The sequence below is a fragment of the Babylonia areolata genome, chromosome 6, assembly GCF_041734735.1.
Source record: "Babylonia areolata isolate BAREFJ2019XMU chromosome 6, ASM4173473v1, whole genome shotgun sequence".
In the NCBI taxonomy this organism is placed as follows: domain Eukaryota; kingdom Metazoa; phylum Mollusca; class Gastropoda; order Neogastropoda; family Buccinidae; genus Babylonia; species Babylonia areolata.
Genome location: NC_134881.1, coordinates 45158433 through 45180541, shown reverse-complemented (window position 1 = coordinate 45180541; position 22109 = coordinate 45158433). Strand labels below are relative to the sequence as shown.

The window sequence follows — 22109 nt, the reverse complement described above, 5'->3', positions numbered from 1 at the left end:
CTCCACAAGACACCTCCATAGCCCCCTCCCCCAACAAGACACCTCCAAAGCACCCCACCTCCTCCCATAAGACACCTCCATAGCCCCCAATAACACCCCCATAGCCCCTAAGACACCTCATTAGCCCCCAACAAGACACCTCTATAGCCCCCAACAAGACACTTCCACAGCCCCCTATCCTGTGCCTTGGTCTGTCTGGATCCAGGTAAGACCTTTCATCCCTCGTAGGGTATGGGTCATCAACAAGACACCTTCATAGCTCCCAACAAGACACCTGCACAGCCCCCAACAAGACTCCTTCATAGCCCCCAACACGACACCTCATTAGCTAAGACACCTCCATAGCCCCCAAGACACCTCATTCGCTCTGAACATAACAACTTCATAGCCCCCCAAAAGACACCCGAATAGCCCCCAACAAGACACCCCAATAGGCCCCAACAAGACACCCCATAGCCCCCAATAATACACCTCCAATAAGACACCTCATTAGCTCCCAACAAGACACCTCCACAGCCCCCAATAAGACACCTCATTAGCTCCAAACAAGACACCTCCATAGCCCCCAATAAGACACCTCATTAGCTCCCAACAAGACACCCACATAGCCCCCAACATCTCCATAGCCCCCAACATCTCCATAGCCCCCAACAAGACACCTCCATAGCCCCCAACAAAACACCTCCATAGCCCCCAACATCTCCATAGCCCCCAACAAGACACCTCTATAGCCCCCAACAAAACACCTCCATAGCCCCCAACATCTCCATAGCCCCCAACAAAACACCTCATTAGCTCCCAACAAAACACCTCATTAGCTCCCAACAAAACACCTCATTAGCTCCCAACAAGACACCCAGATAGCCCCCAACAAGACACCTCCATAGCCCCCAACATCTCCATAGCCCCCAACAAGACACCTCCATAGCCCCCAACATGACACCTCCATAGCCCCCAACAAGACACCTCCATAGCTCCCAACAAAACACCTAATTAGCTCCCAACAAGACACCTAATTAGCTCCCAACAAGACACCCTCATAGCCCCCAACAAGACACCTCCATAGCCCCCAAGACACCTCCATAGCCCCCAACAAGACACCTCCATAGCTCCCAAGACATCTCCATAGCTCCCAACAAGACACCTCCATAGCTCCCAACAAGACACCTCCATAGCCCCCTATCCTGTGCCTTGGCCTGTCTGGATCCAGGTAAGGCAAATCTTGTTCTCTGTCTGGAGGTCTCGTGGCCAATGGATCTGAGGAATTCTTCTCAGACAGCTGTTGATCAATGTCTGCACCTTGTTTACGGTAGTCTTTGTATTCCTCCACCTCTCATCACTGTACAGCAGTACTGATGTTTCGCTGGAATCTTCTTACTCAGTAGGAGTGGTTTTGATCCTCCATCTTCAACCTTCTTCCTTTGTTGCAAACACACGGGTACAGACGTACATTGATTTACATCATGCAACACAATAAATAACATTAGATGCCATACTTTCAAACAATGGGCATAGAAGTATACTGATTCACAAGTTTGACCAGTTTCAAACAATGGGTACAGCAGTATACTGATTCACAAGTTTGACCAGCTTCACACACAATGGGTACAGAAGTATACTGATTCACAAGTTCAACCAGTTTCAAACAAAGTCCCCTCTTCACACACTCCTCTTACCCCTTGAAACATCTTGCTCTGTTTGGCTCTGATGTAAACACTTCCTGATTCCCTTTCAGATGCAAGACAGGAATTACAAAGTTAACATTTCAGTCATCTGCTGACCCAAAAGGCATTCAACCACTGAGGTAAGTCCTTACACAAAGTTTGGGCCTTTCATTCATCCACTGAGGTAGGTCCTTGCACAAAGTTTGGGCCTTTCATTCAACTATTGAAGTAGGTCCTTACACAGTCAAAGTTTAGGCCTTTTACTGAAAGTTTTAGGCTGCAGCCCAGACCTGTCACAGCAAGTCTGTGCAGAACTCCAAAACTACAAACACTGTCCCTGCCAGCAAGAAAATCACACCTACCACCACTGCCCACTTCATTGAGCAGTAGGACTGGTTGGCATAGCTGGCAGCACTGGACAACATTCCGCTGTTGCGTTTCTCTTTGGCTTCCCAGGCGCAGTGCACAGCAAAGACCCCAATGCACAGGCAGCACAGCGCCGACAGGTAGGAGGCACACAGCAGCTGGTTGGTGGACTGGAATGGGCCAGGCAGCAACTCCTGGAATCAGATCAGGGGAGAGCAAAATGACAGGAAATGAAATAATGGTGAAGGTATGATGCAGTCTGCAATGACAGGAAAAGAAATAATGGTCAAGGTATTATGCAGTCTGCAATGGTTTCAGAAATGAAACAATGGTGAAGGTATGATGCAGTCTGCAATGACAGGGTTGTGCAGCAGTTTTAATGTGTTCATGTGGTTCACAATTATTTCCTTTTTTTAAATATTAGTAACAACAACAAAATTATTTTTGCTTTTACAAGCTGTCACGTTCACTGTGGAGGCTTTAACAAGTGTCTTTTAATGAGGCGTGTCAGTTTACACAGTTGGCATATGTGTAGATACACAGGACCTGGTGCACAACAGCACATATTCACACTCTTCAGTCTTTGGCTTCTTTGTTTTGGCTAAAAGTGTCAAAACATGGAAACATTAGCATATGTTCATGCATATATTCATTCAATAAATCTTTACCTACTTAGTTTGTTAAAATGTTGGAAAATGTTGTTTGTGCTTTTGTCCTGTCAAGGCAATGCTTTTCTTGCTGGCTGTCCTAATCGATTCTTGGACAGGTTGCAAAAGGTACAGAACTCAGCTGCAAGACTTGTCCTCAAAGCAAAGGAATGAGGCCACGTGACGCCTCTACTTAGACCCTTACACTGGCTCCCTGTTTAAGCAGGCATACACCATAAAAAAAATCTCTGTTTTGCCATAGTTTCTTCTCAGATTCTTCACCAGACTATATTTCCGATCTTCTTTCTGTCTGCTTGCCTTCTCAGCCACTTCATTCACCCACAGATAAACTAATTCTATGGATACCAAAGACCTGTACAAACATATCTGGAGAATGCACTTTTTCTTTCACTGCACCAAGGCAGTGAAACTCACTGCCACTTTGCATTTGCCACATCAGATCAAAACAAACTATCAAAAAAGCTTTAAAGACATATCTGTTTCAACAAAACAATGAACAATGAATATCTTTCTCTTCATATGACACATGCACACAGGTATGTCCTATTGTACTGAGATCATTGTTTTGGGGGGTTTAAAAAATTTTTTTTTTTACTGTTGTCAGTCTTTGTATTCATGTCGTTAACAACCCATTCATTATCGAACTTTAACTTCTAGTGCTTTCCCTGCTGTGATCATGAGTAATGACGTGCATGTTAAATACTGATTGTATACGCGTTGCGTGGTTGAGTGGAAAAGTGTGATTAATTATCACTTCATATGCTTATAATATTTTTTTGAATTGGTTACTTTTACGCAAAGTGTCTGTGATATTTTATTTTACTCAAGTAGATGAATTTTATTCTGTGTGTACAGTCTGCAGTTCATCTCAATTTTACTTTTGTTTGTTTATCTCTGTTGATTCTCTGTGTCGTTTTTAGCTTTTAGGTAGACTTATTTGTGGTGGTGGTAGTGTATGAGTGTGGGGGTGGGAGTGTGCGTGTGTGTGTGGAGGGGGAGTGGGGGTGGGGTGGGTGGTGTGCGTGTGTGTTTGATGTGCCATTTTTTTGTGCTGTGGTTGTGAATAATATGTGGGTGGTGAATCGTTTTATCTCATTTTTATTATCTTACAGTGTTACATATCTGTTTTTTACAGAGTAGAGAAATGGCCTAGAAGTAACTGATCTGCCTAGGAAGCAAGAGAATCTGAGCGCACTGGTTCGAATCATGGCACAGTCACCAGTATTTTCAACAAAAGCCTTGTCCCTGGCAAAATTCTGTAGATAAATCTACTTTGTTAGGAAAAAATGGGTGACGCTCTCAGTGTAGTGATGTGCTCTCCCTGCGGAGAACAGCACAAATTTCACAAAGAGAAATCTGTTGTGACAAAAAAGAGTAATACAAATACAAACCATGCATTTATCACAGTATGTGTGAAGTTTTAGCAAACCAAGGCATCATGCATCTATCACAGTACGTGTGAAGTTTTAACATGTAAAAGGTATCATGCATTTGTCTCAGTATGTGTGAAGTTTTAACAAACCAAGGTACCATACATTTATCACAGTATGTGTGAAGTTTTGTATCATGCATTTGTCACAGTATGTGAACACCAAGAAGATATCCGGAGTGATGTTTTAACAAACCAAGGTATCATGCATTTAATGATTTATCACAGTATGTGTGAAGTTTTACCAAACCAAGGTATTAGGCATTTATCACAGTATGTGAACGCCTAGAAGATAGTCTGTGTGAAGTTTTAACCTGATCCAACCCTTGCTGCTGAAAATATAGTATATAACTGGAGTCAAACAGTATTCATATCATATCTATGGATTCAAAGAATCATTAAAAAATGATGGACAGGAATATGGAAAATGTGTAACAACAGAAAAGTAACCTTTGTGTCAGTCCACTGACCAAGGTGCACCAACAGACCTGTAGTAACCTTTGTGTACATACAATGTCCAAGGTACACCAACACACCTGTACTAACCTTTGTATACACACACTGTCCAAGGTACACCAACATACCTGTACTAACATTTGTATACACACACTGTCCAAGGTACACCAACATACCTGTACTAACATTTGTATACACACACTGTCCAAGGTACACCAACAGACCTGTACTAACATTTGCATACACACACTGTCCAAGGTACACCAACAGACCTGTACTAACATTTGCATACACACACTGTCCAAGGTACACCAACAGACCTGTACTAACATTTGCATACACACACTGTCCAAGGTACACCAACAGACCTGTACTAACATTTGCATACACACACTGTCCAAGGTACACCAACAGACCTGTGAGCTCACACGTCGGACCAAGACAGGCAGGATATGGGTGTTCTCCCGATCTGGATTGGCTTCAGTGTTTCTCTGATGTTCCTCCACAGCAAAACTTAGCACCGCTGTCTCAGAGTTGTGGTGTTCTATAAACTGGCTCACATCCACCACTGTCTGCTGCTTCTCATCCAGACTGCCTTCCGTTCCTGTGTCTGCCTCTGTGGCCTCCCAGTTCACTGCTTTGTGTGGCATGGTGCTGTGTGGCTGGCTGCTGTCTTTGCTCAGGTTGATATGTCAAAACACGATGGGCGCAATAGCTGAGTGGTTAAAGCGTTGGACTTTCAGTCCGAGGGTGGAGATTTTTCTGATCTCCCAGGTCAACATATGTGCAGACCTGCTAGTGCCTGAACCACCTCTGTGTGTATATGCAAGCAAAAGATCAAATACGCTCGTTAAAGATCCTGTAATCTATGTCAGCGTTCGGTGGGTTACAAAAGCAAAAACATACCCAACATGCGCACACCCAAAAACGGAGTATGGCTGCCTACATGGTAGGATAAAAACGGTCATACACGTAAAAGCCCACTTGTGTACATATAAGTCAACGTGGGAATTGCAGCCCAAGAACACAGAAGAAGAAGGAGAAGAAGATCTGTCAAAACACAAAACATCTTGAATTATAAACACATTACAGAAAAAAACAACAACAAAAAAACATGAAGTGTGTTGGATTGCAAACACATGATAACACACAAAACACAATCTGTGTAGATGATAAACACATCATAACACACAAAACATGATGTGTGTGATGATAAACACACTATTACACACAAAACACAACATTTGTTGATGATAAACACAAAACACATTATGTCTTGAATGATAAACACATGATAACAAACAAAACACAGTATGTGTTGAATGATAAATACATCCTCACACACAAAACACAATATGTGTTGAATGATAAATACATCCTAACACACAAAATACAATATGTGTTGATGATAAACACATCCTAACACACAAAACACAATATGTGTTGAATGATAAACACATCATAACACACAAAACACAATATGTGTTGATGATAAACACGTGACAACACACAAAACACAATATGTGTTGAATGATAAACACATCCTAACACACAAAACAATGTGTTGATGATAAACACATCATAACACACAAAACACAGAATGTGTTGAGTGAAGTTCCACGTGCTTTAACAAAGTCTCCGGTAATCTGCAGATTCATTCGACTTCGTGCAGTTCACCAAAATAAATATTGGTGGGTCAACAGTTTGTGTTGATAATTTATCTGACAGGAGTGTCACATACATCCAGGAGTTTCACGAACTCCTTCGAGCTGACCATTCAGGGATGGAGTGATGTCTTTGAAGTGTGTGTGTGTGTGTGTGTTTGACCACGAACGAAAAATGGAATTTATTATTCAGGGATAACCCAAACCCTAACTGTTTATGTTCATGACTTACTGAAGTCCGTGGTTTGTTGGTGTTGTTAGAGTTGTCGAACTTGGGGAATCGGCCAAGGGAGGGAAGGCACAAAACTCAAGTTAAAAAAAGCAGAAGCATGGAGCGGCCGCAAATAAACGTGAAATTTGTTTCTCAGAAAATAAGTAAAATTCGATGGCGTCCAAGGAAGAAGCAGTCAGTCCAGTCATCAAACACCTTTGCAACTGGGAGCTGGGATGACGAGGTAACAAAATCAGGGTTTGAGTTTACTGGTACTTTAATGCTAAGGTTCGCGCCGTTGGGCTGTGGATGACATGAAACATCGGATAGACCGGAGATCAAACTAAATTTTCGTTTTAACTGACAGTGTCATGACTAGTGTAGTCAAAGCAAACAGAGGCAGCTTCTGGAATATAGTTTGTGCGTGTATTTTTTCTTCCATTTTCTTCTGTCTTTGAAAGTGTGTCTCATTGTTCAGTGCTCTGCTTTGTCCAGATTCGGGAAAAGTGTGTAGTGTTCAGTTCAGTTACTGAAGGAGGCGTCACTGCGTTCGGACAAATCCATGGACGCTACACCCCGCCTGCTAAGCAGGTGCTTGACCAGCATAGTCAGACCTCGAGGGAAAATAGCATAAACAAATAAATGGATACATAATTAAATTAATGAATAAATTCAAACAAATAAATAAATAAACGAATAACATAAAAAGAAGGCAGATTTATAAAGAAAAAAATAACAAGTGTTTGTAAAAAAGTGATAACAAAAATAATAAATAAATAGATAGATAAGCAAATCAGTGTGAATAAACACACACACACACACACACACACACACACACACACACATGCACAACAGATATACAACAAATAATCAATTACACAGACATAAAAGCATAACCAAAAGTGCACAGGCCCAACACTATACACAAAAGCACACGAGGCCCGACACATAAACACACACACACACACTCACGCACCATCTCCCAAATTACCCCCCACCCCCACACCCCCTCCCCACACATTCCAACGTACCACAGCTACCAAGATACACATATGCCCATATCCCCTCCACTCCCCCCCATACACACGTATATATACATGCATATAATGATATATATACATATGCACATGGCAGTATTCTGTAGCTCCCACACTACCCACAATACAGACTTGCATGCCCCTTCCCCCTCTACATACACACACATGCACACATACACATGTACACACACTCACACACATACACAAATACACACACAAGAGGAGCAAACACATAGGCCTGGTTTGCATCAGTTTGACACGGCAAGTGTATTTAACCAAACTGGGAGTACATTACAAACTCCTTATGTCTGTGTCTGTGTCTGTTTTCAGGAAAACAAGCTGTGTATGTGTGTCTATTTTCAGGAAAACAAGCTGTGTTTGTGTCTGTTTTCAGGAAAACAAGTTGTGCCTGTGGCTTCAGGAGCCAGTGGCAAGGGGAGGCAACCAAGACCTGGATGAGGACCTGACCCTGCAAGAACCACAACTCCTCTGCGAAACTCGCCACCCTGGGGATGTGTCAGATCTGTGTGTAAGTCATGATTAAGTTTCATATGCTGCTCAGACACAGTACTGAGATCATAATAACAGTGTAAATCGTGTTTTAGGTTGATATGCTGCACAGGAACAGCACTGTGATCCTGATAACAGTGTAACTTGTAAGTCATGTTTTAGGTTGATATGCTGCACAGAAACAGTGCTGTGATCATAAAAACAGTCACAGATTAGTGTGTAAGTCCTGTTTTAGGTTGATATGCTGCACAGAAACACTGCTGTGATCATAACAGTCACAGATCTGTAAGTCATGTTTTAGGTTGATATGCTGCACAGAAACACTGCTGTGATCATAACAGTCACAGATCTGTAAGTCATGTTTTAGGTTGATATGCTGCACTGAAACACTGCTGTGATCATAACAGTCACAGATCTGTAAGTCATGTTTTAGGTTGATATGCTGCACAGAAACACTGCTGTGATGATAATAACTGTGTAAGTCATGTTTTAGGTTGATATGCTACACTGAATCAGTGCCTTGATCATAACAGTCACAGATCGGTTTGTAAGTCATGTTTTAGGTTGATAATGATATGCTGCACAGAAACAGTGTTGTGACTGTAACAGTTTGTTTTGATTCCAATGCATACAGATGATCATATTGCCACTGATGCGTTCGTTTTAAAGTGCATTACAGATGATCGTATTGTTTTATCCCAGTTGATAACAGATGATCATACTGTTTTGACCTCCAGTTTATTACAGATGATCATATTGTTTTAATCCCATTTCAATACAGATGACCATATTGTTTTAATCCCATTTCAGTACAGATGATCATATTGTTTTGATCTCAGTTCATTACAGATGACCATATTGTTTTAATCCCATTTCAGTACAGATGATGATCATATTGTTTTAATCCCATTTCAGTACAAATGATCATATTGTTTTGATCCCAGTTCATTACAGATGACCATATTGTGTTGATCCCAGTTCATTACAGATGACCATATTGTTTTGATCCCAGTTCATTACAGATGACCATATTGTGTTGATCCCAGTTCATTATAGATGACCATACTGATTGTTTTGATCCCAGTTCATTACAGATGACCATATTGTTTTAATCCCATTTCAGTACAGTTGACCGTATTGTTTTGATCCCAGTTCATTACAGATGACCATATTGTTTTGATCCCAGTTCATTACAGATGACCATACTGATTGTTTTGATCCCAGTTCATTACAGATGACCATATTGTGTTGATCCCAGTTCATTACAGATGACCATATTGTTTTGATCCCAGTTCATTACAGATGACCATACTGATTGTTTTGATCCCAGTTCATTACAGATGACCATACTGATTGTTTTGATCCCAGTTCATTACAGGTGACCATATTGTTTTGATCTCAGTTCATTACAGATGACCATATTGTGTTGATCCCAGTTCATTACAGATGACCATATTGTGTTGATCCCAGTTCATTACAGATGACCATATTGCCACTGCTTCGTCCAGGGGGTCTGTGCTGTTGTACAGACACCAGTCAGCTGTGCAGGTACTGTTCCTTTTCTGGATTTTTGTTCACAGACTGACATAACATTCACACACATATACATCATGGCTCGACTACATATACATCTATGGCTAATTATTCACATGCTCAAAACTAAATCCTGCCAGAAATTTTGTTTGAATCAAAATGTTTTTTTGTGTATTAAATGTTCACATTAACTCTTTTCTCTTGTCAATTATATTTAACTCACTTGGTACTACCAGTTAACTCCCCTGACTTTCCCCCACAAACGACCCATTTTTATGGGTAAGAAATAAAATCGCCAAAAAACAAATGTTAGAATTTATGAACTGAAAACTTCCAGACTGATCAGTAACATAATGAGTTAGTTGGGGACAAAATATCAAACTTCCTCCCATCTTATGTTGTCACCCAGTGAGATGATGAAAGTATCCATATTTTTTGTTCGAAATTTGCACACACTGATGACTTGCGAACGAATCCAGGAAAGCACACAGAGTTTGAAACAGATTGAATTCAGAACGTTACGTAGCCCCGATATGGTCCCTTCGTCTAAATCTGTTGTCTGCCTTGTGACTGAGTAGAAACTGGTCAGTGGTTGACATGCGTTGTTCATGTGAACCAGTCACCTAGACTCCCCTTTTGCATTTATTGGTTGCACTGGAGAGTGTGTCAGCAGTGTGTGCCGTGTGTCAGCAGTGTTTGTCAGTAGTGTATGTGCCGTGTGTGTCTGATGTGTGTGTGCTATGTGTGTCAGCAGCGTGTGTGTTGTGTGTCAGCAGTGTGTGTGCCATGTGTGTCAGCAGTGTGTGTTGCATGCCATGTGTGTCAGCAGTATGTGTGCTATGTGTTTCAGCAGTGTGTGCCATGTGTGTCAGCAGTGTGTGTCGTGTGTGTGTGCCATGTGTCAGCAGTGTTTGGCAGTAGTGTATGTGCCGTGTGTGTCTGCAGTGTGTGTGCTATGTGTGTCAGCAGCGTGTGTTATGTGTGTCAGCAGTGTGTGTCATGTGTGTCAGCAGTGTGTGTGCCATGTGTGTCAGCAGTGTGTGTGCTATGTGTGTCAGCAGTGTCGTGTGTATCAGCAGTGTGTGTGCCATGTGTGTCAGCAGTGTGTGTCGTGTATATCAGCAGTGTGTGTGCCATGTGTCAGCAGTGTGTGCCATGTGTGTCAGCAGTGTGCGCATGTTAGCAATATGTGTTGTGTGTGTCAGCAGTGTGTTTGCCATGTGTGTGTCAGCAGTGTGTGTGTCATGTGTGTCAGCAGTGTGTGTGCCATGTGTGTCAGAAATGTGTGTGTCAGCAGTGTGTGTCATATATGTCAGCAGTATATGTGTCAAGTGTGTCAGTAGTATGTGCCATGTGTCAGCAGTGCGTGACAGCAATGTGTGTCATGTGTCAACAGCATGTCATGTGTGTCAGCAGTGTGTGTCATGTGTCAGCAGTATGTCATGTGTGTCAGCAGTGTGTATGCTGTGTGCCAACAGCGTGTGTCAGCAGTGTGTATGATATGTGTCAGCAGCGTGTGTCAGCAGTGTGTGATGTGTCAGCAGCGTGTGGAGACGGTGCAGGAGTGGAGTGTCCACAGGAAGCCCTGTACGTGTGTGTCCAGCTACAGTCAGGACTGTCTGCTGTCGTCAGGAGAGGATGGCCGTCTGGCTCTGCTGGCCCCTGGTCAGGCCTCCCCTGTCCGTGTTCTGGGTATGTCACACAGGGTACCCTGCCCCTCTCTGCTTACAGTGTGTGGGGCGGGGAGGGATGTGGGGGTGTGTGTGGGTGTATGGTTCTGCTGGCCCCAGGACAGGCCTCCCCTGTCCATGTTCTGGGTACGTCACACAGGGTACCCTGCCCCTCTCTGCTTACAGTGTGTGGGGCGGGGAGGGATGTGGGGGTGTGTATGGGTGTATGGTTCTGCTGGCCCCAGGACAGGCCTCCCCTGTCCATGTTCTGGGTACGTCACACAGGGTACCCTGCCCCTCTCTGCTTACAGTGGGGAGGGGGATGAGGGGTGGGGGGGGGTGTCTAGCGCTGCTGGCCCCGGGACAGGCCTCCCCTGTTTGTGTGATGGGTATGTCACAAACATGGCTGCCCCTCTCTGCTTACATTGTGTGTGGGGGTGGGGGGTGGTATGTGTGTGTGTGTGTGTGTATGAGAGTGTGTGTGTGTATATGAGAGAGAGAGAGTGTGTTTGTGCATGTGTGTGTGTGTATGAGAGAGAGAGAGAGTGTGTGTGCATGTGTGTGTGTGTATGAGAGAGATAGTGTGTGTGCATGTGTGTGTGTGTGCAGAGAGAGAAATACAGTATTTATTCTGGCAGTGGCCATAACACTGTACTGAAGGAGGATACAAATAAGCCACAAAAAAGAGTTAAGCATATTGATTGTTCACAACTAATTAACAAGAAGGCAGTGGCAGTTCATATGCATAAATCATTAAGTGTGGAAAACTGACAGGCTAATAACTTGTTAAGTGTAACAGCTGTGCTTTTCAGATCATTAAAACCTTTAAGTTCTCTCTTGATTTGTCATGCTGATGTGCCCTTATCAACATCAGCAGCAACAATTAAGGATTGTGTTCCAAGGTTGCAAACAGTATTTGAAATCTTTCTGAATTTACTGTCTGATGCGTAGGTTGCAGATATTTGCTTCTCTGTCTCATTGTAGAATGCGGCTAAAAAAAAAAAAAAGAAAAAAAAAAGAAGAAAAAAAAGTATTAGCAATTGTATGTTCACTATCACCTACAACAAAAGAAATAATCATATTTCCTGCAGAGTCCTTGCCAGGTAATCTGTGGAACAGATTGTGCATGAAATTAGTCTGTTTTGTAGAATGCAACAGTGTAAAGTTGTACTTTGTTCATCCAATTTTCACAGTTGTTGTATGGATTTTTTACACTATGTTTACAGTAATGAAGTGTATGGATATATTTGTTTCTGGGAAATGTTCCAGGAGTGTGTTCATGATGTTTATCTGTCTTGGTTTGTTTCAGAAAAAGCAGACAGTTGCACAATCAACGCTCTCACTTTCCTCAAACAGTCTGAAGTGCTCACGGTCAACTCGTTTGGCCAGTTGAAGCTGTTTGACCTGCGGCAAAACTCAGAAGATCCAGCACAGATTTTCTCTGCGTTAGTGACTGCCTGTTTTCTCTTCACTGTTCTCTCTGAATATTTTGGGAAATGCCAGCTGCTGGTTACAATAGTCTTGCTGATGCAGTCTTGTGTTAGCTGCCTTTAGGCCTTTAAGCATCAGAATATAAAATTACATAAAATTGGCGAAATCGTCTTGTGAATTTGACTTTCATGTACGGATGTTTTTCTTGTTTCATAAATCATGATGGTTACATTCAGATTAGCATGAAAAATGTGTCATAAATCATGATGGTTACATTCAGATTAGCATGAAAAATGTGTCATAAATCATGATGGTTACATTCAGATTAGCATGAAAAATGTGTCATAAATCATGATGGTTACAGTCAAATTAGCATGACAAAACATGTAGAGGTTTATTTATTACGTCTCTCCTTGTCAGCAGCTGCTTTTAGTGCTGATGACAGGAGAAAATACTTTGCTGCTTTTATTGCTGATGGCAGGAGAACATACTTTGCTGATTTTAGTGCTGATGACAGGAGAAAATACTTTGCTGATTTTAGTGCTGATGACAGGAGAAAATACTTTGCTGATTTTAGTGCTGATGACAGAAAATACTTTGCTGATTTTAGTGCTGATGATTAGAGAACATACTTTGTTGCTTTTAGTGCTGATGACTGAAGAACATACTTTGATGCTTTTAATGCTGATGACTGGAGAAAATACTTTGCTGCTTTTAGTGCTGATGACTGGAGAACATACTTTGCTGCTTTTAGTGCTGATGATTAGAGAACATACTTTGTTGCTTTTAGTGCTGATGACAGGAGAACATACTTTGCTGCTTTTAGTGCTGATGACTGGAGAACATACTTTGCTGATTTTAGTGCTGATGACAGGAGAAAATACTTTGCTGTTTTTAGTGCTGATGACTGGAGAACATACTTTGCTGTTTTTAGTGCTGATGACAGTGCTGCTTTTAGTGCTGATGACAGAACATACTTTGCTGCTTTTAGTGCTGATGACAGAACATACTTTACTGCTTTTAGTGCTGATGACAGAACATACTTTACTGCTTTTAGTGCTGATGACAGAACATACTTTGCTGCTTTTAGTGCTGATGACTGGAGAACATACTCTGCTGCTTTTAGTGCTGATGACTGGAGAACATACTCTGCTGCTTTTAGTGCTGATGACAGGAGAAAATACTTTGCTGATTTTAGTGCTGATGACAGAACATACTTTGCTGCTTTTAGTGCTGATGACTGGAGAACATACTTTGCTGCTTTTAGTGCTGATGACTGGAGAACATACTTTGCTGATTTTATTGCAAATGACTGGAGAACATACTTTGCTGATTTTATTGCAAATGACTGGAGTACATACTTTGCTGCTTTTAGTGCTGATGACTGGAGAAAATACTTTGCTGATTTTATTGCAAATGACTGGAGTACATACTTTGCTGCTTTTAGTGCTGATGACTGGAGAACATACTTCGCTGATTTTATTGCAGATGACTGGAGAACATACTTTGCTGCTTTTAGTGCTGATGACTAGAGAAAATACTTTGTTGATTTTAGTGCAAATGACTGGAGTACATACTTTGCTGATTTTAGTGCTGATGACTGGAGAACATACTTTGCTGCTTTTATTGCTGATGACTGGAGAACATACTTTGCTGATTTTAGTGCTGATGACAGAACATACGTAGTCCCATAGCCTTTACAGCCAAGGGGCAGTGAATTCATATTCACGGTGTCTACAGCTTAGCATGGGAAGGTTGGGCCCAATCCTATCCTTCAAACATTTTCACCTTCCCGAACCAACATCTGATAGCCATTCACATCTGGGCAGAAAGAGGAAAATCAGAGTAAAGTGCCTTTCTCAAAGTCACAACACTATGTTGAAAAAGGGCTTTGAACCCTGATAACTGGTGAACACTGGCTCAGAAGTCCAGTGCCAAACTGTTTCTACAACTGTGTCATGTGTGACTTGCATTTAATTTTCGTTTTCAGTGTGAGAGGTCAGCTCTTAAATGATTGTTACTTCAGAGCACTGAGTGTTCTGTGTGTGTGTGTGTGCAAACATGCATTTTGATTTACATGTTTTTACAGAGAATATGTTCTAGGTTTATGTGCATGAATATGATTAAAATTTTACCTAATTTTCTTTTTCCGGGTTTGTTTTGGGGTTGTTTTTTCCTCAGGGTTCTACAGGATTGATACATACAGTTTTTCAGCCTTGATATGGCCCTGTGTGGTCGGCTGGAATATACTAACACTGATAAATGAACAGCTAGAGATCAGTCCTTGGCTGTAACTGAAAGCAACACAGATAAACAGAGATAAGCCCTTGGCTGGGCTGTAACTATAATCAAGACAGATAAATAAACAACTGGAGATCAACCCTTGGCTGGGCTGTAACTATAATCAAGACAGATAAGTGAACAACTAGAGATCAGCCGTTGGCTGTAATGATAAGCAACACAGATAAAGAATGAGAGATGAGCCCGTGCCTGGGCTGTAACTATAAGCAATACAGATAGATAAATAGAGAGATCAGCCCTTCAATAAAGAGAGTTTTCAGGACAGACTGGGCATAGCTGTGGTTTCAGGACAGAGGACCATTGTGTGTTTTCAGGACAGAGGACCACTGGGCGTTGCTGTGTGTGGACAAACATCCAGGCCAGCTGCACATCGTGGCCACAGGCAGCCAGGATGGAACCCTGACAGTCTGGGACCTCAGGCAGAACCGCTTTCCCATGACCACCCTTGATGCCCATCAGTCCTCCAGTAATTTCTTCTTTTTGGGGGAAGGGGGGGTACCCATCAGTCCTCCAGTAATTTCTTCTTTTTGGGGGGAAGGGGGGGTACCCATCAGTCCTCCAGTAATTTCTTTTTTTGGGGGGAAGGGGGGGTACCCATCAGTCCTCCAGTAATTTCTTCTTTTTGGGGGAAGGGGGGGTACCCATCAGTCTTCTCATAATTTCTTATTTTGGGGGGAAGGGGGGGTACCCATCAGTCTTCTCGTAATTTCTTCTTTTGGGGGGAAGGGGGGGTACCTATCAGTCCTTCAGTGATTTCTTTTTGGGGGAGGGGGGTACCTATCAATCCTCCAGTGATTTCTTTTTGGGGGAGGGGGATACCTAACAATCCTCCAGTGATTTCTTTTTTTAGGGGGAGGGGGGTACCCATCAGTCCTTCAGTGCTTTCTTTTTTTTGGGGGAGGGGGGTACCCATCAGTCCTTAGTGATTTCTTTTTGGAGGAGGGGGATACCTATCAATCCTCCAGTGATTTCTTTTTTTAGGGGGAGGGGGGGTACCCATCAGTCCTTCAGTGTTTTCTTTTTTGGGGGAGGGGGTTACGCATCAGTCCTTAGTGATTTCTTTTTGGGGGAGGGGGATACCTATCAATCCTCCAGTGTTTTCTTTTTTGGGGGGAGGGGGGTACCCATCAGTCCTTCAGTGCTTTCTTTTTTGGGGGAGGGGGGTACCTATCAGTCCTCCAGTGCTTTCTTTTTGGGGGGGAGGGGGATACCTAACAATCCTCCAGTGATTTCTTTTTTTTAGGGGGAGGGGGGTACCCATCAGTCCTCCAGTGATTTCTTTTTTTGGGGGAGGGGGGTACCCATCAGTCCTTCAGTGCTTTCTTTTTTGGGGGAGGGGGATACCTATCAGACCTCCAGTGATTTCTTTTTGGGGGAGGGGGGGGTACCCATCAGTCCTCCAGTGATTTCTTTTTTTGGGGGAGGGGGTGTACCCATCAGTCCTCCAGTAATTTCTTATATATATATGGCGTGCCCAAGAATTTGGGACATACTGATTTATTTTGACGGTGATAATTTAACTTTAAAAATAGAACTGTCAAACAGAGATTGGTAAGGCTGGTGTAATGAAGAAAGAGAGTGTAAACATTTCAGGCGGTGAGTTCGTAAATGTACATATGATCAGATGTATTGGAGGAGAGTCCCCTTTGTGGAAGAGGAAAGGGTGTGTGGAATGTGGCATAAATAGGATTTTCACAGAAGCATATGAAAGTAATTGGTCTCACATGTGTGTTTGAGGAAGCATTTCAATATATCAGATTGTTTGCAAAGTCATTATAGCTCCACCTTCTCTCTTGATTTTTTTTTTACTGAAAAAATGTTGAGAAGCTTTAACAAAATGGCCACAGACTCATTTTCAAGTTAATGGTCTTGCATATTTCAAAAGACAAAGCCCATTTTGAAGGCCCAAAATTACAAACATGCTGATATCTTTTTTAAGTTATAAGGGGGATCAAAATGTGAATTAATTGTTGTTTGTTGAAATTATGTCTGCAGTGTGGGAGGTTCGTTTCCATCCTTACCATGCCCAACACCTGTTCACTTGTTCTGAAGACGGCTCAATGTGGCACTGGGATGCTTCTGCTCATGTTGCCTCTCTTTCTACTTCCAGAGGTAAGACTGGATCTCTATGTTGCCTGTCTCTCTACTTCCAGAGGTAAGACTGAATCTCTGTGTTGCCTGTCTCTCTACTTCCAGAGGTAAGACTGGATCTCTATGTTGCCTCTCTCTCTCTACTTCCAGAGGTAAGACTGGATCTCTGTGTTGCCTGTCTCTTTACTTCCAGAGGCAAGACTGGATCTCTGATCCAAACACCTGAAGCTGCTTGTGGTAGAAAGTAATCATCAGACTCCAAATGCAGTAGATTCTTAAATAAAATAAAAATTAAAATAATAATAATTTTTATTTGACATTTTACTCAGGCTGAGTATTATGAGGGTAATGCTATTGAAACAACCATGAAAACCAGACAACAAAAACCAAAACAAACCCTTGTAATTACCCAGAATTTTTCATTTTTCACAAGTTCAGAACAGTTTATCTGCAAAAGGCCATAATTTTATTTTTGTTTCATTATTTCAAAATCTGAAATGAAGACCAGTCATTTTTTCCTTTTTGTTTTGAAAGGTAGAGGGGTTTTTTACTTAATGTGCTGGACAGGAAAAAAGTCGTAGTTGACATCTGTTTTTGTTGATTTTCTTGTGTAAACAGAGCGAGTCTTTACATTAAAATCCAGTGTTCGGTTGTCTGTGTGTGTGTGGTTCTGTGGTAAACTTTAACAAATTCGTTTTCTCTAGAAATATATTGTCTGCCCATACCAAATTTGGATTAAACATAGTGGGAGAAAAATCTTCACAATCATACCAATAGTTGGTTTAAATCTCCCATAGTAAGTCATATCTGGATCAATAACGGTTTATTTCGCTGAGGCTATGGATAAATAAACCAACATAATCTGGCTGTTCCCAGTTGCTGGAACGTATGTTTGGTTTGAAGACGGCATGACAATATTTTTCTTGTTCGCAATCAAAAGAAAAGAAATACAAATTCTGGACACAGCACATACAATGACACTAACTACACTATCAATATGTTTACATCAAAATAATCACCAACCTCTAAAAAAAAAAAAAATTCACAAAAATGAAGTCATACTCAAAAGTGTCTAAAAGTTATGTTTTCTTGAAGGAAAATGAATGGAGAATATAATTACCATAACTTCAATGTTGACACAGATAACACAGATTATTTTGAGAGAAAAAAAAGAAGAAAATTCAACTTCATTTATTTTACAGGTGGAAATAGTGATTAATTATTAGCAAATGTATTAGACACAACACCCAAGTGCAGTTATGTTGTTTCCTGCGTAATCATGTCGTTTTAAACATAAACACTATACATAACCACTCACATACACCTCCACCCTCCCACCCAAACACCCACAAACACTTTAACATAATGTTACAATACGAAAACTCACTGAAAACAATGTTTCGGCTTGAAGCTTTCATCTGGAGAGTTTCATAGTACTAAGTAGATGAAATTCCCAAAATGAAGGTTTCAAGATAAAATATTGGTTTTTTCTATACCCACTTCTGACAAAACCCCACTCCCTTTCTGTTGATGTAGCATGTAATCATCATCAGGATAACCAGAATCACTTCAGTTGATCAACAACATTACTTTCATTTTCCATCATGTTTTTGTAGTTGCCGTTGTCAATGTTGTGTGGAAAATCCAACAAAATTCTTGCCACCTCTTCTGTACTGTGCATTCTGGCAGCCATGCTGACACACTCAACAGTTTTTCACTTTATAAAACTAAAAAAAACAAACTCATCAAGATCGAGCCAAAACTTGCCAAGAAATTGCTTCGAACACTTAACAAGGCAGTCGCTATTTGCAAGGGAGGTAAACATATGCAAAGAGTTGCTGGACACCTGATTTTGCAGTCACCCCTAAAACCATGGCTGTGTATCCGCAGTCAGAAGTGATAGGCTTAACTAGAAAAATTGAATCAATCATTTCAGTTTCGGAGAGCCTGTTCTAGACTGGTTTGTGCAGATCGCTAGAAAACAGCAACATGTTTCATGTGTCTGAGGCGATGGCAGTGTCTCCTTTATCACAGACTTAAAAGAAGTTCTTAAATGATTGAGATATAAAAATTAAAAAAGAACATGATTTAAATGGTGTTATTACCTCAGATACAGTAATTAATTCACTGCACTTAAAAAACACACCATAAGATTAAATATTAATTTTGGTTGGATGATGTCAGATGCATTGTTGCACTGTGAGTGAATTCTACTTGCTTCTGAACTGAACATGCATGGCTCAATCCGAGTGACTTTTTTTTTTTTTTCAACCCAAGCTTTTTATATTTGATACAGAACACATTCTTAACAGTTTTTTTACATCTTTTTTTTTCTCCTGATTACTGGACAAAGTGTGTAGCACAAGTGTCTTGAAGGCCTTGCCTTTGTTTTTTGGTGTCTGTGTGTGCAGTGTATGCAGCATGTGTGGTGGTTTTGTGTGCAGGTGGAGGGGAGGGGGGTGTGGGGCAGCAGAGCCCCTGGCTGGGTCTGGAGACCTCACCCAAGCTGGAGATCAACTCCCTCATCTGCAACAAGTCACTGTCTGTCAACTCCCTGGATATTGAGGGCGGACTGCTGCTGTGCGGCACAGACAGCGAAAACATCTACACCATCTGCATGCCACAGCTGGGCTGAGGCATCTGCACCATCTGCATGCAACAGCTGGGCTGAGGGTTCGCCTCATACTTGTGTGGAGGGATGGAATGGGATGGGGCTGGGTTGTTGATAGCAGTTTGTGTGAGATCAGCACATGCTGCCATGAAATGCAAGTGAAAGCAGTGTATATTGTCATGGACTGCCCATTGTTCATTTGAAAAAAACAACAACAGGATTCATACAAATATATGAGTCACTGGTTTTTTGTCTTTTTTGTGTGAAAGATTAAAGCTTCAACTTTTCAAAAAAGGACTGGTAAACAGCATGACTTGTTTGATCATTTGTCAGCATGTTGCTTGCACACCACTCATACCAGAATACAAAGTTTACAACATTATTTTATTCTGAATATGATATTTTTCTAACGCTTCTTTTTGAAGTCAGTCGAGTATCTTTAGTTTCAGTCATATGATCTTAAATTCTGTTTCTTCTATGTATATACAGTTTTCATTCACACACTGATCTTGATCACTTTTTTTTTTTTTTTAAATCACAAAGCCACAACCATTCTGAACAGGAAAGTGAAGCCAAATAGAACCTGACAGGACAGTGACAATATATGACAGATGGTTGTACACGACAAAGAACACAAAACATAGCACTGCACACTCTTACGGTCAAGGGACACAAAACAACAACAACATAGCACATTTCTTGATGTCAAGGGACACAGAATAACAGAGAACATGGCAGTGCCAGCTTCTTGGCCTGGATAGACAGGGAACAAGAATATGCAACAAACCTCAAGAAGACTGGGACATTTGAGAAGTTGAAACATCACAGCTACATTCCCACACTGTGCTGAACTACACATATGGCTGATTAAAACAACATCATGTTTCCTACACTGTACTAAACTATACATGTGGCTAATTAAGGCAACATCACAGCTTCTTTCCTATACTGTGCTGAACTATACATGTGGCTAATTAAAGCAACATATCAGCTTAATTCCTACACTTCACTGAACTTTACACATGGCTAATTAAAGCAACATCACAGCTTCTTCCCTACACTGCACTGAACTATACACATGGCTATTTAAAGCAACATCACAGCTTTAATCATACACTGTGCTGAACTATACTGGGTAATTAAAGCAACATCAGAGCTTTTTTCCTATACTGTGCAAAACTAATAACAGCTAATTAAAGCAACATCACAACTTGATCAATTCCTACACTGCAATGAACTATACTGGCTAATTAGAGCAACATCACAGCTTCATATTTGCATTGCACTGAAGTATATATGTGACTAAAGCAACATCACAGCTTAATTAATTCCTACACTGCACTGAACTATACTGGCATATTAAAGCAACGTCAAAGCTTTTTCTACACCACTGTACTATACACATAGCTAATTAAAACATCACAGATTTCCTACACTACTGAACTATACATGTGGCTAATTAAAGCAACAGCACAGCTTCTTTCCTATACTGTGCTGAACTATACATGTGCGTAATTAAAGGAACAGCACAACTTTATTCCTACACTGCTGAACTATACACATGGCTAATTAAATCAACATCGCAGTCTTGATTAATTCATACACTGTTATGAACTATACTGGTTCATTAAAGCAACATCACAGCTTAATTAATTCCTACACTGTGCTGAACCATACTGGCAAATTAAAGCAACATCACAGCTTCTTTCATACACAGCACTGAACAATACATGTGTGTAATAAAAGTAACATCACAACTTTATTCCTACACTGCACTGAACTACACACATGGCTAAAGCAACATCACAGCTTAATTCCTACACTGCACTGATATATACATGTAGTACAGTGAAACAAATACTATTGAAGAGTGAAATATAGAATAAAAAGAAACTAATAATAAAGAATAATATAAAAAAATAAAAGTAGCTTTTAAGAAATTATTACTACAGTTTTGTAAATGTGTATGGCATCATTTTGTTAGAATGTACAATTCAAATTTTTACAAACCTCTAAAGAAAAGATAACTTATTTGGAATAGAAGTCACTCCCCTTAATCTTTCTGAAGACAGTTCACTGATGCTTGGTGAGCCAGATGCACTGCTCTAAAAATACATGGATAGCTCATTCGTCAGGAAAGCTGAAGCCAACTGGATGCCATATTGTTTCTCGTATCCAGCCGTCAGTCCGTTGACAAGTCATCTGCTAACTGGTGGTAGTTTCTGAACTGCAAACACGTATCTTCGATGAAATCGTGTTATGCTTGCCCCCATGACATGCCAAATGTTGTGTCTTGATTGAAATCTGCCAATGATTTATCTACCGAAGTTATTACAGGAAAACAGTGCAGTGACACATGGCGCAAACTTGCAGTGGAGACACACACAGGAATGTCAGCATAACTAACGCTGCAAGCAAGTGAAAGCTTGCCATGAATCCAGCTGAGCACTCGGCTACAAATATGACG

At 41.2% G+C, this 22109-nt stretch overlaps 2 protein-coding genes across 3 annotated transcripts; one reads left to right on the top strand and one right to left on the bottom strand.

The window, feature by feature from the left end:
* Nucleotides 1–983: 983 nt before the first annotated feature.
* On the bottom strand, nucleotides 984–6504 carry LOC143283419 (uncharacterized). 2 transcript variants are annotated; one of them, XM_076589656.1, is made up of 3 exons: nucleotides 6480–6504; nucleotides 5000–5633; nucleotides 984–2224 (listed from the first exon to the last, which is right to left on the bottom strand). In XM_076589656.1, exons 2-3 carry the CDS (start codon nucleotides 5231–5233, stop codon nucleotides 1958–1960), a joined length of 501 nt encoding a protein of 166 aa, XP_076445771.1. In that variant the 5' UTR covers nucleotides 5234–5633; nucleotides 6480–6504; the 3' UTR covers nucleotides 984–1957. The 2 variants fall into 2 exon arrangements, with proteins under 2 accessions (XP_076445771.1, XP_076445770.1); XM_076589655.1 differs by lacking the exon at nucleotides 6480–6504 and adding an exon at nucleotides 6325–6456.
* Nucleotides 6505–6547: 43 nt separating this feature from the next.
* On the top strand, nucleotides 6548–19952 carry LOC143283074 (nucleoporin Nup43-like). Its single transcript, XM_076589109.1, has 8 exons — nucleotides 6548–6702; nucleotides 7890–8024; nucleotides 9476–9553; nucleotides 11083–11230; nucleotides 12518–12653; nucleotides 15255–15406; nucleotides 16936–17052; nucleotides 19476–19952. Exons 1-8 carry the CDS (start codon nucleotides 6577–6579, stop codon nucleotides 19664–19666), a joined length of 1083 nt encoding a protein of 360 aa, XP_076445224.1. The 5' UTR covers nucleotides 6548–6576; the 3' UTR covers nucleotides 19667–19952.
* Nucleotides 19953–22109: the final 2157 nt, after the last annotated feature.